Below are 16,555 nucleotides of genomic sequence, written 5' to 3'. Positions count from 1 at the left end.
TCGTGGGTATACGCTTCGACAACTAATCAGATTGGCAACCTACGCCGGTAGTACATATATTGCATATCACTTATTTCTTAGATAGACTAGAAGTACAGTACATATTCATTCCACAAAGATAGAAAACACGTCTGTCAAAAATTCAACATCATACATTTCATTTCTTTAGATTGCATTAATAGCATATGTCAGAAAACGAGCAAATAGAGGCGGCACAAACTAGCCCAGATCAACGAACTGAAACCAATGAACAGGAAAACAAGATGACTCAAGAGGATGTAAAAGAGGATGTAAAAGAGGAATCAACTACGCCAGTTACCCCTGCTTCTGCCACTGAAGGTGGACGTGAAACATCCAACAAGATTTTATATGTGGGAAACTTGCCCAAATCGGCGTCGGAAGAGCAAATTAGTAAACTATTTTCCGTTTCCAAACCAATTAAATCGATCAAGTTGTTGAATGACAAGAACAAGCTTGGCTTTAATTATGCATTTATTGAATTTGATGAAAATCAGGATGCCGATATGGCATTGAGTACTTTAAATGGAAAATTACTCAACAATTGTGAAATCAAGGTCAATTGGGCGTATCAGTCTGCTACAATAGCAAGTAATAGTACTCCAGAGGACCCTACGTATAATGTTTTTGTTGGAGATTTGAGCTCTGAGGTCAATGACGAAGCATTAAAGAAAGCGTTTAACAAATTCGATTCCTTCAAAGAGGCGCATGTTATGTGGGATATGCAAACTTCACGGTCTCGAGGCTATGGGTTTGTAACATTTGGCAAGCAAGAAGACGCTGAATTGGCCCTTCAAACGATGAATGGCGAATGGTTAGGTGGTAGAGCCATTAGATGTAATTGGGCAGCACACAAACAATCAAACAATCGAGACTACGCTAACTCTCATGGATTGAGGAATCACAACCGTTATAACCATCGACAATTTAGACCGTACAATGGAAAAAATTTCAACACTTATCATAGTAATCAATACTCAAGCAATGGCCTGCAACATATAGCCCCAGGGTTAATAATACCAGAGTTGAATTTGTCGAATGGAAGCTTGCCATTAGGATCACAACAAATTGTCAATTCCCCACCAAATGGCCTCAACGGAAATGCTCAACAAACGGGAAACATAACAGTAATGTCACCACAGTCATACGACATTGTATTAAGGCAGACACCCTCATGGCAAACTACAGTTTACTTAGGAAATATTGCTCATGTTACACAACAACAAGAAATGATTCCCTTGTTGCAAAATTTCGGATTCATAGTAGATTTTAAATTTCACCCAGAAAAAGGATGTGCATTTGTGAAATATGATTCACATGAGAGAGCTGCTTTAGCAATTATTCAACTAGCTGGGTTCAACTTGAATGGTAGACCTTTGAAATGTGGATGGGGTAAGGAGAGACCACCTCAGTATCAAAATAGAGCCACGAGTTATCAAGGTCGGTAAAGGATGTAGATTAATAAAAAAGAAAGATTGTTGGAGTAATTGTAGTGTCTACTGGATTAAATTTCATTTTAAAGACGAAAAAAAAATTAAAAAATGTCAACTCTGTCATCGAAGGAAGAGGATTTACTACAAAACCACTAGAGCTTTATTCTTCACGCATTAACAACTATTGCTTCAAGGAAGCGGGTTCTTTCGACGCTTTCATCATAGTTTCTGTATGTTTACCCGATTGGTATTAATTTTATTGCTAAATTTTGTCTTTATAAACGAGTTAGTCAAGTTGTCGTTTTTCAAATCAAACAAGGTATTAGCCACGGCATCCACATCGCTTTTAATTTTAGTTTCGTTATATTATTTATCAACATCGCTCAATTTGGAACCTTCTGAAACCTGGCAAAAATACATTCCTTTCAATATCCCTCAACTATTTCACAAAGCTATGAATTCATCATCACGATTTGGAAGATCAGGAATCAATCGATTTAATAGGAAAAAGAGTAAAGAGCAGAAGTTTGCCATTGTTAATGGTGGTGAAGTTGGAGGGATTAGTAATGACGGGAATACATGCTTTATGAATTCAGTTATACAGTCGTTAGCTTCGTCGAGACAGTTTATGAAGTTTATTGACTCTTATCTTTACTCGGAAATTGAAATCGATACAAAGAGTAATGGGGAAAAGATTACTATGAAGTCGAACCAACCAAAACTGGAATTGCCTTTTACAACGGCGTTAAAGAAGCTTCTTGATAATGTTAATGGGAAATATGGATCAAGAGGGAAAGAATTTAGTACTAAACCGCTTTTAAATAAGATGCCCAATGGTCCAAGGCAAAACTTTTTTAGTGGGTATAATCAAGAAGATGCGCAGGAATTTTATCAATTGATTATGAACATTTTGGAAAAGGAGTTTAAAAAGATTAGTCAGAGTAGATTGCCTACGCCAGAACCAGAAGGAGAAAAGGAGACCAAATTTCAAGATGCTCGCAATTTAAAGGAAATTGTTTCTGGGTGTAATAAATTAGGAAAATTGGGTGTCGTTTATGTCCCAGCAGCACAAGTTGATCCTAACTTAGACGATGCAGAACATAAGGTGATGCCATTGGAGTTGATCACCCCAGTTGATGGAATTTCATGTGAGCGTATTGGTTGTTTGACTTGTGGTGAAGTTGGTGGCATACGATATGCAGTCACTAGTGGGTTGAGTTTAAACTTACCTCAGAATCAGTCGTACTACTCCAGCTTTAACTTGTCACAGTTGTTGAATGAATGGATTACTCCGGAGATTATTGATGATGTGAATTGTAATAGATGTGGGTTACTACAAACGCAAAAGTTTCTTCTTGGTACTATAGAGGAGCTTGAGAAGAAGGAAAATAATTCAAAGCTCATTGATCAGATAAAGACTAGGTTATTTGCAATCGAATCAGAACTAGCTAAACCTCAAGTGACTGACGAAGCTTTTGAAAAGTTGACCGTTAAAAAACAAATCAAAAAGAGTAGAAAATCAAAGCAAATCTTTTTGGACAGACCACCACCTTTGCTTAGTATACACATCAATCGATCTCAATTTGATCCAAAGACATATATGGTAGTGAAGAACCCAAATAATGTGACTTTCCCAGCGGTGTTGGATTTGTCACCATACATTGTTGAGCCTAATCAGATAAACATGGATGCAAGGTTACCATTTAGGAAGCAAGATGAGGATACAAAGTACAATGATGGTGATAGCTCTATTCCCGATGATGGTGAAACTGATCCGTCAACTGAATCCAATCACGAAACTGCCCCATCATCTGAACTGTCTAATGGTTTAATCTCTCCAAACGGCACAGCAATCACCACAGCTGAATCTGATCCAAAATTGTTGTACAATTTGAAAGCGGTCATTGTCCACTTTGGTACCCACAACTATGGTCATTACATATGTTATAGAAAATTGAGAGGTACTTGGTGGCGAATCAGTGATGAATCGATATATGTCGTTACTGAGGAGGAAGTTTTGGGCGGACAAGGTACATTTATGTTGTTTTATGAATACAACGATGGGTTTGTTGAGGTGTTGCAAGATGTATCTGATGATGAGGTAGAAGAGAGATCTAGTCCAGAAGTTAAAGAGAATGATAGTGAAGAGGAATTAAAGGAAACAAAGGGGGATAGTGAAGAGGAATCAAAAGAAACACAGGAGAGTGATACTGAAGAAGAATCAAAGGAGGTGGCTGCTACGGAGACAACTGAGGACTTAGCAAAGTCAACAACGTCACTATCTGATGTGTCAATGAAAGAGGAATCAAAAGAGGAGTTTAATGTAGCTGAAGCTCAAGTTCATTTATAGTGCTACCTAGTTTAGTTTTAGAGGAATTTATTTTTCACGATGAGTAGAGATCTTCATGGCACGTAAATTGAAGGGTAAACACACCACATCTAAGGGCCTTAAGGGATCCCTAGCGAGACTCAAAGTACAAGAACAACTCAATGCTAAAGCTGTAAAGACTGCTGAAATTGAGAAGCAAAACCAATTGAATAAACAAAAGTCGTTAACGAAGAAGCAGAGAAAGAATAATGCCAAACAAGCCGCGACAGTAAGGGGGTTTATGCCATTTAAGGTAGATGATACTGTATTGCTTATTGGAGAAGGTGATTTTTCATTTGCAAAGTCGTTGGTAACTCAAAATTTTATCCTTCCAGAAAACTTGGTTGCCACAAGTTACGATTCACTCGATGAAGTTAAACAGAAATACCCCGGTGCTGAAGAAACTCTAAATCAATTGGAATCAGATGGAGTACGAGTGGTGCATGAAGTGGATGCCACTGATTTACCAAAAACCTTACATTTAACACTCAATGCCAAACAACGTCGCGGAAATGAAAAAGTGAAGTTGTTTGACGATGGACGACAATTGCAGTATATTATGTTTAATTTCCCACATACCGGATTAGGAATTAAAGATCAAGATCGAAATATTAAACGACATCAGGAGTTGATGGTGGCATTTTTCCAAAACTGTAGTCGGGTGTTTGATTTGGTGAATGTAGGGAACAAAAAGCATAATGATTTTGGGGGTTACAACGATGACGATGATCAAAATGGGAGAATTCTAGTCAGTCTCTTTGAAGGAGAGCCATACAACTCATGGGGAATCAAAGCGCTTGCCAAGAGTGAAGAATACAAGGTGGAGCAGTCGGGTCGTTTTGAATGGACCATGTTTCCTGGATATCATCACAAACGAACAAACAGCATTAAAGATACAACAAAACCGGCCAATGAGAGAGATGCGAGACTATACAAATTTGAAAAGTGGACCAATCGAAAGAAAAAAGAGAAGGATGACTCTGATTCTGATTAAGTTATGCGGGAAACACGCGTATACAATTATCTATAAAGAATACCTCCTGGGTTAACGGATCTTTCACCTGCCCTTGTCGTAATAATGTACTTTGCTCTGATAGGTATTCCCCATTCAGGGACAACAATTTATCAAACGGGTAGATGTTGCCATTAGGTAGGCGAAATGGATTATTAAAGATGCTTGTGATTAATTGTGCAAATGGTAGGTTTCTACTTAACTGATACATTTCCGGGGAGCAAACGGGGCAGTTATTCACTTTGTGGAGGAGTTTATAGTAGTAATCTGGACCTCTGTATTTACGTACCGTTAATGGAGTCACAGGTGGAGTATACGACATGAAGTTTGCTGATGATATTAGTGTTGGAACGGCAGGGGAGGCTTTGTTGGGTATCTCTAATGGTGTAGCATCTTTGAAAACAGTGTTTTCGGTATTGTGGTAACATGATTTTGTCTTTAGACTGGATAACCCAGATGACAAATACACAAATAGCGGGTAATTTGTTGTTATACCATATAGCTTGATGAAGTTATCAATAAAACAATGGCCTAGGTTTTCCCATCGCTCGTTGGATAGTAGTTTCTCATATTCACGGTATGGTTGCGATTGAAACATGAGCTTATTTGAAAACAACATATTGGTAAAAGAGTTGTCCATTGATCGGTAAACTAATAATCCACCTAATCCTTTTAATCGTTCCAGGTTGAGTTTATAATTGTTCATCTCTTCATTTGAATAGTTGTCCTTGTTGCCGTAACTTGATAAATTATCCTGTGAAAACTTTATCGCTTCATTAACATCGCCACTCTCAATCAAGGTTAGGTACTTGCAATAATTGATTTCAAATTCAAGATTCGAATTGATCTTTTTGAGAGAGGCTTTGTTATCATTGAACCAGTTGATTATCAACAATAAATCATGAGCTCTTGTGATTGATAAGTAGACCTTGTTGTAATCGAGATACAAATCATAGTCAATTAGTTTGCTTATCTTTGGATTGGTTTTGGACAATGATTCAAGTAATTTGTAACCAAGATTCTCTTCATTGGTATTGGATTTGATTAGATAGTCAACGATGAGCAAATTGGTCTCATTTCGATACCAATTGATTAAATTTTGATTGTGAAAATTGAGCATGTCCAGGGTATCACTATACTTGCTCAATTGCAGTATGTTCTCCAATCGAGCAACCAACCGTGATCGGAATTCCTCATCCTTTTTTATCAATGCTTGCAACTTCTTTTGAAAAGTTTCATAGTTGCTAATCAGCTTTCTTACCATTTCAAGTTGAATTTTCTTTGGCAAGTTAACATTCTTTTTAATTTTGGCTATTTCATCACCAGTTTGTTTCTTTTGCTTTTCGATAAGTTTCTGAATCAGTTTGAAGTTCTTTCTGATTAGTTGAGTGGGAATGTTGAGCTGAGGTTGATGCGTTTGTATATGGAAATCTATCGTGGGATCAGTCATTTTGAGGACAAAGGGGGTCAAGGATATATGTGGGGTGTGTGAAGTTGAAGTGTGAGAGTTTATTTTTTTGTGGTGTCATGAACTCCGTTTTTATATCAAGAAGGAATTGCAAAAATTAACAACCAATTAGTAACCACCATGAACACCAGTACCAGCCTTTTAAGTTTGAATACCTTAATGATGACACTGATGGTTACTTGAGGTGGTATGTTGGAAGAGACCCAACGCTTACAGTTTATTCCACTGCGTTACATCCTAATGGAAACATTGGTTGGAGACCTCTATCGAAGGAGCCAATGTCGATGGTTCTCAATCTTGGTATCTCAAATAATTGGGCTTATATTGACTAGAATTCGATACATTTTCCAGTGTCCTTCCACATCGATTATGTCAGGATATACCAGCCAGAGGATCAAATCAATATCGGCTGCGATCCAGAAGACTATCCAACTTACGACTACATTCAAGAACATTTGAATATTTATACAAATCCAAATATTACTTCTTTTGAAGATGGTGGCTATTCATTCCCAAAGAATAGTTTGATCAGGTGTTAGGAGTTGTGTATATTAGATAGGATTTTATATTATTTAAAGGTTATAAAAACAGTTTTGGTCTAAAAGAGGATATTTGTAGTAGACTCATACTGCTCTTGGTCTTCATTGTTACATGCATGTGACGAAGACTATATTTATCAAGCGGTGTTTCCCCATGATATGAGAGGCAACAGCCATGAGCTTATGATGTAATGAACTGATTTAAGATGACTTGCTATGCCGTCTTGGACTACAAAAACAGGTACTTGTTCGCCTAATAAAATTATGCATGAAATTGCTGCAAGCTCTCACAAAAAGCAAGCAGTTAAAGACGTATTATCTCCATCAGAACTATTAGATCGGAACTTGGAATCACCTCAATTTGCAAAATTTTTCAAAACCAACCATTTCAACACATTGCTTAAAAAATCCAGGAACGAATTATATTTGCTCATAACTGATTCTTCGTTCCAATCCAAGAGGGGCAGACTCGTTTGGCAAAGCTTGAACTCTGTTTCTGGAGAAGGCGATTTATTTGTCAATGGTGATTTCATGCCTGTATCAGACATTGATCAAGACATTGGTCAAGAAGGAGAGACATTTAATTCTGATATGATGTTACTGAAACAGTTGCAGGAAGAGGAAGATGCAGCTTTGACTCGTAAAATGCAAGAAAAATACGAGAAAAGAAATACGCGGCAATCAAGCAAAGAACCCATTGTCAAAAAGAATGACGAAGCAAAACCACCTTCAAAGCCTGTGGAAGAAAAAAAAAAAGAATAGATTTTTCTTATATCCTCAAATTCACCGCCACTTTCGTACTCTATCGGGTCAAATTCGGATCTCGCTCTATCCACATCTTTCAACTCATCCGTCGTGGGTTCCCGCAACGTGAGCTGAATACCGTCTATGTTCTCTCCTTGATGAATCGGTTGATTTCGGAATTAGTCAACACTCTGTGCTTTCTCAATTCTATAATGGGCAGCTTTCCTCTTTTCCTTTGCTTGTTCATGAGGGACAAATTTCACTGCTGGTTCTTGGTGCGAGTTGGCGTATCCTTGGTATAGCATGTCATAGTTTTTGACAAAAATGTAATTATAATCGGTAGTAGTTTCATCCATCGTTTTTGCAACATTAGATGGGTTCTTCAGAGTTTTTGAATGCAAGCTTTGATGAGGCTGAGGCAATTGCTCTTCGTTATCCATTTCAAACATTTAGACCCACTCGCCATCTTGTGAATTGATTGGTTTGAAAATTGCTGACTCTTACCGCTGCCTCTGGAACGTGTCATTGAACTTTGATCCTTGTTGTCTTTTCAATGCATCCAACTCCCTTTTGATGGGTGCACTTTCCAAGAATCTCAAATTCATGAATACATTATCTATCATGGACGTATCAGGCAATCACGGCCAAGCATCAACCGCTTTGGCGGTTCTTTTTCTTGGATACTTCAAACTCGACAAGTTGTTCAAAGTGTTGTTGGAGGCAGTGAAACTCCCTTACACTGCTTCCAATTGATGTTCTGCATCCAAGTTGTGCTCCTCGCTATTTATCAATTTCACATTCACCACATTCACCTCGCTCTCTTCAGTATGCGCGCTTATTGTACTGAACTTTGACAATGATTGATCGGAGATAAACTCAGTTTTTCTCAAAAATGGTACAGCTTGGTCGGATCTCTTGATTTTGCCAATACCCGCACCTCGTAATAGTGCCCTGTACTTTTGGTGCAAAGCAACCAGTTTGTTTTTTATCTTCCCGATGCTACTGGAATCACCATGTTCCAAAAATCCCACGTTATCAACCAAGTTCAACTCTAGCCCCGATTGATCATCGATCCTTTCTAGAAAATTGTGAAAATTTTCCTTACGAAATAACGACGATAATAATTGATCTCCTTCTTTTTGGGAAGAAGTTGGCGTTGTTGTATGGTATTGGAGGAGTTTTGGGTTTAACGGCGGAGGGGAAAGAATGTTGGTATATCTAATTTTGGTAATGTAATCTTGCCTCACAGGTTTACTTGACCACAGTGACATGATGGTAGAAAGGTGGGGGTTGTGTTGGAGTGTGCTGAAGCCCTGATTTCTATTTTTTGAGTGGTTTCGATTTCTCGAGATATGGAACATGAAGAGATGCTGCAAAAGGTATCTACTAATAGTATTATAATACGTTTCTGAAGGAGTCCATGTAAATGTAAAGCTGTCTTACTCATCTTTATACAATGTAGGATCAACACCACCCCAAGTGAGAACAATCTTTGAATCGGGTTTGTTCAACACTCTCAATATTTCTGAATTCAACTCAAGTTTCCCCGACTCGTCCCCACTATCAGAACGATAGTCAGGTAATATATCTAAGTTTTCCTTGATTCTTTTTGGGTTCTCAGTCTTTACCAAAACAATGAATCCTTGCAAATACGACCACTTTAATAAAATCTCTGCAGGTGACAAATTGTACTTCTGGCTAAGCTCCAATAACTCGGGATCATCCGACTTACGTCCACGAGTAAGTGGTGAGTATGCTTCAGTCAAGATATTATGTTCCTCCATGTAATTTCTGAGTTCAACTCTGGGCAACCAAGGATGCAATTCAAGTTGATTAATCACCGGTTTAACTTTTAAGTTCTCCCAGTGGAACAACTCTTCCAAATGTGCAACACCGTAGTTAGAAACTCCAATTGATCTCACGTTCAATGTTTCATTGTCAGGATTGAGTACATACTCCTGTAAAGCCTCATAAGTACCCAACCGTTCTTTGGTAGATGTCTTTGGTGAGTGAACTAAAATCAAGTCGACGTAATCAATAAACTCTTTGGTCTCATCGCTAATCTGCTGCACCGCCTTTCGAGTATTCTCGTATCCTTGGTTTTTCTCTGCAATTTTAGTGGTGAACCAAATATCGCTTCTCTGAACATTTAGATGATCTTTAAGAAACTTTGAGACACCCTGTGCAACTTCACGCTGATTCTTGTAAGCAATGGCTGTGTCGATGTGCCTGTAACCGGCGGCCAACGCGTCATAGACAAGTTTAGTTACTTTCTCTGCGGGGATTAAATACGTTCCAAATCCAGCAATAGGGACAGTCTGCCCGTTGCTCAACCTAGAAGTTGAATACTTGTTGAGATTCAGCAGGTTAACCATTTTTAACACTTCAGTGATTGTTCTGGAGGGCTTGTAAGATAGAACGTCGTAAAACTAATGCAGTGAAAGGTTATTTAGCTGTGTTCTAGTCAATTCCTATCGCCTTATATACAGAGTTAGCCATTTGTGACTTATTGTGATTGATATATACTAGTTGCCACAAAGATTCTGATCATTTATATAACACTGCAAATTGGTCGTAATCTGACAAGTGGCTGTGTACCTTATCTAGAGTGTGTAAGAAGCATGATGTCATACACCACAAATGTATTGTTCTTTGTTTATCTTGAAACCTTTGAGGCGAAATCCTTAACAAATAACTGTAATTTCTGAAAAGATTAAAACCGTATCGCTTAATTCCGCAAATTCGGTCTCGGACGTAAGAAAGGCACACAAATACAAAATCTATTCAAATATAAAACTAAACCAATCCAAATTGAGGCCAAACCCAGAAAAACTATCACGAAAACGGTTCAGTTCCTTCACTATGTTGGAACTAATTCAGCTTCCTCAACACTAACCTGAACTACACCAAGTTTCCTTGTATCGTTGTTTCCCTTGTAAGATGGATTAGTTTCCTCGATTTTAATCTCGCCTTCTTTCAATCCATAAAACAACTTCTCCAAGTAATTACCACCTTTGTCAACTTCAGTCACATAAGAACCATCAATTTCAATTGGATTATATCTCCCGTTAGGAAAATAAGGAGCAACAGCGTTGATAAAATCCTTAGCCTGATGTTGATTATAGTAATGGAAATACAAAGAATCGCCACGTTCAGCAACCAAATTCTTTTCCCATTCTATTTGCTCTTCCAATGGGGGTAATTTCTTGGCACCAGACCAGACACCAGCTAAAGCAGCAGCACTAGCTTCAATGGTATGAAAGTTAAGTTGGGAGACGGTGATACCAACAGTTCCAAGGGTAGGATCTTGTTGGTCAAAAGTATTTAAATACAACCCTCCAACACGTGACAAATTCCCAGGATTAATCAACTTCAAATGATCATTTTTTGGGAAGAATGGGAAGTGGTAGTGATACCCAGTAGAGAACACTACTTTATCATATTTTCCAATCGATCCATCAGCAAAATGAAATTCCCCAGTTTCAGGATCAACAAAATCGATTGTGGGTTTTGGATCAATACCTTCCGAAACTAAAGCATCATTGATGTAGGGGAAGACACCATGAGGGCCACGTTTAGAATTGGCGACAGATTTCGCAACTGGGACCAAATATTGCAAGATGTTTGCGGTGGAGATACTTCCACCAATGACCAATACTTGCTTATCTTTAAATTCATCCAACTCCCTGAAAGACTTGGCATGGCTCAAATGGGTGGGAAATTTTGCATTGTACTCAGCCAATCCTTCAATGTGAGGAATGTATGGAACGGTGTAGTGGCCGTTGGCGACAACAACATAGTCGAAGCTCTCGGTGTACCATTCACTGGTATCAGGAGTTTTGTGGCGAGCGGTGACGACCCATTTATTACCATGTTTTTCAACCTTTTCCACAGACGTGCTCAATCGGATGTGTTTATTCAAATCATTGTCGTTGATGAAATCGGTAAACCTTTGGGTCAATTCATTGTGTGTAAGAAAGGGGTAGATAATTCTGTTGGCATCGAGGTACTTTTGCTCATTGGGGAGGAAGGAGTACCTAGTAAATCGAGTTGGAATGTTGGTGAACAAAAATGGAAACACACCCGATCTAGTCCACTCCAACTCGTTTATCAATGGTCCATGGTGAGATTTTCTTCCTGTTACTGAGTAATTAGGTTCATTTTGAACAATGACAGGAGCTTTTGATGTTGCTTTGTCAACCCCTGTTGGGGGATCGTTGGAGGGTCTGACTTGATTCGGGTTGTGATACTCATTGATTTCTTGCGGTGGAAAATTGAGATCAGCTTCAGGTGTAGCAGGAGCCCAAATTCCACCAGCTTTATCTTTCAGTTCGAATACGACCACATTTGCGAATGCCGGCGAAGTAGCTGTATTGGAAACATCTTTGTAGGTCTTTTTTGGATCGGCTAATGTCGAGGATCCGTCGGCGTTGGTGTGTAAAAACTCGTAAAGGGCAGCTAATCCTGCAGGGCCAGCTCCAATAATTGCAATCGATTTGGTGGACATTATGTTTGATGATGGTAAGTTGATTTGAAGAACAGATTTAGAAGAAGATCAGGACAGCTTGGACTTAAATAGTAAACAATAATTTGGCAAATCAAATTCATGACGTGATGAGGGTATTACTTTGAGCCACAATTTAGTTCATCGTTTTGTTTTATTAGGTTACACAATTACCTTTTTTTTTGAGTGTCAAAAAACTTTTTTACTAGACTACCCCCAATGAAGCCGGGGAAGGGTCACAACGTGGCTGCATGGTTTCACCCTTCGTGTGTGTGCTTCACCAGCATCACCGTGCCTTGTTCCAGGGTAGATTTGTAGCTGCTAGAGGCTTTCTCATTTCCCGAAAGGCGAGAGAATGGCGCGTGATTATATTCGACTTTAACCACGATTTGGGGGATGGTGTTAACACAACTCACTTTCCGTAAAAGAGGAGCCCCCATGTAGAGTCCGCTGTTCTGACTGAACACAGCACAAAGAGCTATACTCCCCCACGAGGTCTAAACCTTGCTCTTTGCCCGCTGACTCTTGTCTCGTTTTTGTTCCCACCGGAGAAATTTTTAAACTTTTTTAGTAAGCTTTTTTTGGGCGGTATGGCTGGCTTGCATGTGAAGCTAAGTATACTCATTAATGGGCATTGTTGGTCCTCTTTTTGAGAATACATTCTTAATGTCCACTCAACAGTTCAGTCTAGTGTTTCGCTAGACATAAATGGATAATTGACCTAACGTTTATGTACTCAATTTTGTGTAACATGTGAAAAATTTCTGATATCGAATTTTGTGTAATATCTAACAACAGCCACACTTCTGAATTTTTCAAAGTACGAACCGAGCATATCGGAGAAAAACCATTTGCACTGGAACGAGACCCTTTCAATTTCCCCATAGGGTTTCTTGTTTGTATCAATAAAAAGTCTTGAGTCCGATATTATCAAAGATTTCGTCTGAAACCAGCTTGTCTTATATCCCAACAAACGGTAAGATGCTGTGATGTTTTAATGAAATGTAAAGTCATTTACAAAAGTATGTCAAAGGTATCGCGACAAAATAAGGGACACAGCCGGGGTGTCCGGTTATAAAGAAGCACTCCATAGTTACGGCCAGAACTCGATTCTCATGAAACATAAGTTAACCTGTGAGGTTATTGAAGTGTAACATCAGATAAAGAAACTGTAAAGGTTCAAACATTATGTTAATTTTTGTTACAAAATTTTGCAACAATCCTCTGCACTATTTATATGTCGAACCTAAAAAGCTAATAGTACTAGTAATTAACCCTCCAAGCCCAAGTAAGAGTAGTAAGACACTCAAATTCTTTTTTCAATATATAACCTACTAATATTCGTCATTAATAAAAGGTAAAACAAAAAGAGACCAGTTTTTGTATCTCCTTTCCAGACCTACATATTTCAAATATCGATTCAAACTTTTTTTTACCAAGTAGTTACTAGCACCTTTCATCTGGCTATGTTCTCTTCATATACTATAACAGCTAATTGTGCTACGAATTGTTGAGTTTTGATTCTAAATTATGAACCGTTGAAGATAAAAACAACAGAATCACATACAAGCAAATATAAAACCGAAATGGATATATATATATGAGTTTACACTACATACACCTCCAACTAAGTTGAACAAAGTCTATAACCTTTAAATAATAAAAATTCCAATCTAATATACACAGCTATAACTCTAACAACCAATCAAACTATTCTTTGGGAATGAATAGCCACCATCTTCAAAAGAAGTAATATTTGGATTTGTATAAATATTCAAATGTTCTTGAATGTAGTCGTAAGTTGGATAGTCTTCTGGATCGCAGCCGATATTGATTTGATCCTCTGGCTGGTATATCCTGACATAATCGATGTGGAAGGACACTGGAAAATGTATCGAATTCCAGTCAATATAAGCCCAATTATTTGAGATACCAAGATTGAGAACCATCGACATTGGCTCCTTCGATAGAGGTCTCCAACCAATGTTTCCATTAGGATGTAACGCAGTGGAATAAACTGTAAGCGTTGGATCTCTTCCAACATACCACCTCAAGTAACCATCACTGTCATCGTTTAAATACTCGAACCCAAACCTTTGGTATTGGTGCTCGAGCCCATCTCCACGCTCGTACCAGGTTATATTCAACGTGGTAGTAGCAGAAAATGCCTGCTGGAAGGGCCCCCCAGCATAAGTGTTCATGGTGGTTACGGAGTAGTTGTAGATTTCAATAAAATCGTAATCTGGCATATACCAGATGTCCATTGGTGCAAGTTGAAGCGATTGTGACGCAACACCATTATTCTGTTTACCTGAATCCGTGGTTGTCATGATTTCTCCTTCAATGATATCAATTTCGGGGGCCCCTCTTCCTACACCAGGGTTGGGATGGGATTCCCCAGAGCATGTACATTTATTCAATCGTTGTCCTGGGAGGTAGGAAATACCGTCGGGTGATGATTGATTTGGTGTGATACCAGCATCACATGAGTCGTAAGAGTATGGCCACACACCTTCAGTTGAACCTAAATATCCAGGACGACCAAGGTTACCCATGGTCCACAAACCAGGCCACAAACCAGAAACGGTACCATAATTTGGTAATCTTGCTGAGACTTCAATTCTTCCCTGAGTAAAGCACATTTTGTTCCATGATTGAACCATTCCGGAACGATAAAAGAGATCATGGTTTTTAAATGCATCCATACGTAAAACCAAGGTACCATTGGCAGTAGTGACGGCATCAGGATCATACCATTCAAGATCTTTAGTGGCATCGTAGTGAATATCAGGCGCAACAAAGAATTGATCATCATCGTCGTAAAAAGTTCTTCCTTCTGCATTGAATTCATCTGAAAAAACCAATTTCCATTTATCACCACTTTTTGATTCCAATGTTAATGCATCTTCTGGAGTATCTGGATCAACCAAGTCTTGACGTATAGCACTCAACATTGGATATTCATAGTGAGTCAAAATTTCATATGATTCTGGACGATAGTGTTGCGTTGCACCAGAATATGTCAATACTGGCAACAAAACAAAAACGACAAGAGCAATGATTGCTAATGCGATTAATCCTAATAATCCTCCAAGGGACCGCTTATCCATGTGTTTTAGGTCATAGAGGAACCTATTCTTTTCGTATTCTGCATCGACAACTGGATCCGGGTTGTGCAAGTAATCATCTGGTTCTTTGTCCTCAATACTCAAGGGGAATGATGTGGCTGGGTATCCACCAAATGGGGAAAAGTCATTTGGATAAGGACTTGAGCTTTGTGAATCTGAATCGTTTAATGAATTCGATGACGACGATTGAGAGATGTGATAGTTGTTTGTTCCACTTTTGTCCTTTTCCTGATACATTTGCGTTGCTAATGATGCTGAAGAAACAACTCTTGATCCAGCCATCGAAGGATATCTATCAAACTCAGCTGGACTTGAAGGGTTTAATCGGTCATAATCTCTATTCAATACTCTAGATTCATCTGACGATGATTCATTCATGAGTAGGTTGGAACTTCCGCCATTAGTGTAGTATCCCCCATGTGACAGGAACGTGTTTCCATATGATTCTAGGTTGGCATTAGCGACTCTTTGCAGTTGTGGTTGTTGAAAATCGTATCCTTGATTTGGAGACGCAGATGAATGTGATGAGAGTTCTCCATCATCGGCAAATGGGTTCCTGCTGATATCATCTTGTGGCGCATCATCATAATCAGGAGTATTTATATTAAAACGAGGAGCATTTGATGTTAGATTTCTATCGGCAGCCATTGTATTTTAATATTATTTAAAGGTACCTTAGTGATATCAGTGAACCAAGATAAACGAATTATAACTCTGGTAGATCTCTTATTTTCTTGTAAAGGGTTTTCTCTATAATATTTCTTGGGTTAGATCTCTCTTGGCTTGATTTAAAGTTTTTTAACGAATGAATAGGCGCTAAGACGGTGGTAAAATCTAGTAGTTGGTTGTAAGCTGAGACTATGTGATAGTTGTGTAGCTGTCCAAGATAAAAAAAAAGGGTAAACGTAGTCAAAAAGTCTTTGTTGTTTGTTACTAGTGTTGCGAATAGCTTTGTTGGTAAAGAGGTCTCTCTCTATGTATTTGGCATATTTTGGCTCTTCAGATTTCTTTTTTTTTTTGTTAAGGCTTAGAAGTCGTGTGGATTACAACAACTGCTTATTTTCTTAGTATCCACTTTGTGTAATGTTTTGAAAATAAATTTCTTTTTTCTTTTGTGATTGTTTTGTCTTGAGTGAAAAACATTTTTTTTCGTGTCGTAGATAATTGTACACGACCGAACCGTGGTTCGGATACCTTTTTATACATAGAAAGTCCTTCACGAAGACGTGATGATCCTGGCAATACAGATGGTAACTCGTTGGGCCAGATAATGAATCAGATTTCAAGTTATAATTCATTTGCCTTATGAAGCTTATTTGTAAACAAATATGCACAGTTTAA

The 16,555-nt window shown here is 38.5% G+C and overlaps 9 protein-coding genes across 9 annotated transcripts; 4 read left to right on the top strand and 5 right to left on the bottom strand. All coding sequences in view use genetic code 12, as the record gives it.

Moving 5' to 3' along the window:
• Window positions 1-185: 185 nt before the first annotated feature.
• Window positions 186-1,466, top strand: CORT_0C02040 (Pub1 protein; the record flags this gene model as incomplete). Its single annotated transcript, XM_003868436.1, has 1 exon — window positions 186-1,466. One exon carries the CDS (start codon window positions 186-188, stop codon window positions 1,464-1,466), a length of 1,281 nt encoding a protein of 426 aa, XP_003868484.1.
• Window positions 1,467-1,683: 217 nt separating this feature from the next.
• Window positions 1,684-3,801, top strand: CORT_0C02030 (Ubp1 protein; the record flags this gene model as incomplete). The annotated part of the gene is made up of 1 exon (XM_003868435.1): window positions 1,684-3,801. The coding sequence occupies one exon, from the start codon at window positions 1,684-1,686 to the stop codon at window positions 3,799-3,801; it is 2,118 nt and encodes a 705-aa protein (XP_003868483.1).
• Window positions 3,802-3,856: 55 nt separating this feature from the next.
• Window positions 3,857-4,813, top strand: CORT_0C02020 (hypothetical protein; the record flags this gene model as incomplete). The annotated part of the gene is made up of 1 exon (XM_003868434.1): window positions 3,857-4,813. One exon carries the CDS (start codon window positions 3,857-3,859, stop codon window positions 4,811-4,813), a length of 957 nt encoding a protein of 318 aa, XP_003868482.1.
• Window position 4,814: 1 nt separating this feature from the next.
• On the bottom strand, window positions 4,815-6,281 carry CORT_0C02010 (Fyv10 protein; the record flags this gene model as incomplete). The annotated part of the gene is made up of 1 exon (XM_003868433.1): window positions 4,815-6,281. One exon carries the CDS (start codon window positions 6,279-6,281, stop codon window positions 4,815-4,817), a length of 1,467 nt encoding a protein of 488 aa, XP_003868481.1.
• Window positions 6,282-7,054: 773 nt separating this feature from the next.
• Window positions 7,055-7,600, top strand: CORT_0C02000 (hypothetical protein; the record flags this gene model as incomplete). Its single annotated transcript, XM_003868432.1, has 1 exon — window positions 7,055-7,600. The coding sequence occupies one exon, from the start codon at window positions 7,055-7,057 to the stop codon at window positions 7,598-7,600; it is 546 nt and encodes a 181-aa protein (XP_003868480.1).
• A 716-nt stretch (window positions 7,601-8,316) lies between these two features.
• Window positions 8,317-8,943, bottom strand: CORT_0C01990 (hypothetical protein; the record flags this gene model as incomplete). The annotated part of the gene is made up of 1 exon (XM_003868431.1): window positions 8,317-8,943. The coding sequence occupies one exon, from the start codon at window positions 8,941-8,943 to the stop codon at window positions 8,317-8,319; it is 627 nt and encodes a 208-aa protein (XP_003868479.1).
• Window positions 8,944-9,021: 78 nt separating this feature from the next.
• Window positions 9,022-9,957, bottom strand: CORT_0C01980 (hypothetical protein; the record flags this gene model as incomplete). The annotated part of the gene is made up of 1 exon (XM_003868430.1): window positions 9,022-9,957. The coding sequence occupies one exon, from the start codon at window positions 9,955-9,957 to the stop codon at window positions 9,022-9,024; it is 936 nt and encodes a 311-aa protein (XP_003868478.1).
• Window positions 9,958-10,442: 485 nt separating this feature from the next.
• Window positions 10,443-12,089, bottom strand: CORT_0C01970 (hypothetical protein; the record flags this gene model as incomplete). The annotated part of the gene is made up of 1 exon (XM_003868429.1): window positions 10,443-12,089. One exon carries the CDS (start codon window positions 12,087-12,089, stop codon window positions 10,443-10,445), a length of 1,647 nt encoding a protein of 548 aa, XP_003868477.1.
• A 1,691-nt stretch (window positions 12,090-13,780) lies between these two features.
• CORT_0C01960 (Kre6 protein) lies at window positions 13,781-15,862 on the bottom strand (the record flags this gene model as incomplete). Its single annotated transcript, XM_003868428.1, has 1 exon — window positions 13,781-15,862. The coding sequence occupies one exon, from the start codon at window positions 15,860-15,862 to the stop codon at window positions 13,781-13,783; it is 2,082 nt and encodes a 693-aa protein (XP_003868476.1).
• Window positions 15,863-16,555: the final 693 nt, after the last annotated feature.

Source organism: Candida orthopsilosis (assembly GCF_000315875.1).
Source record: "Candida orthopsilosis Co 90-125, chromosome 3 draft sequence".
Classification (NCBI taxonomy): domain Eukaryota; kingdom Fungi; phylum Ascomycota; class Pichiomycetes; order Serinales; family Debaryomycetaceae; genus Lodderomyces; species Lodderomyces orthopsilosis.
Note: the sequence above shows the minus strand (reverse complement) of the source record. Positions and strands in the feature narration are given on the sequence as shown.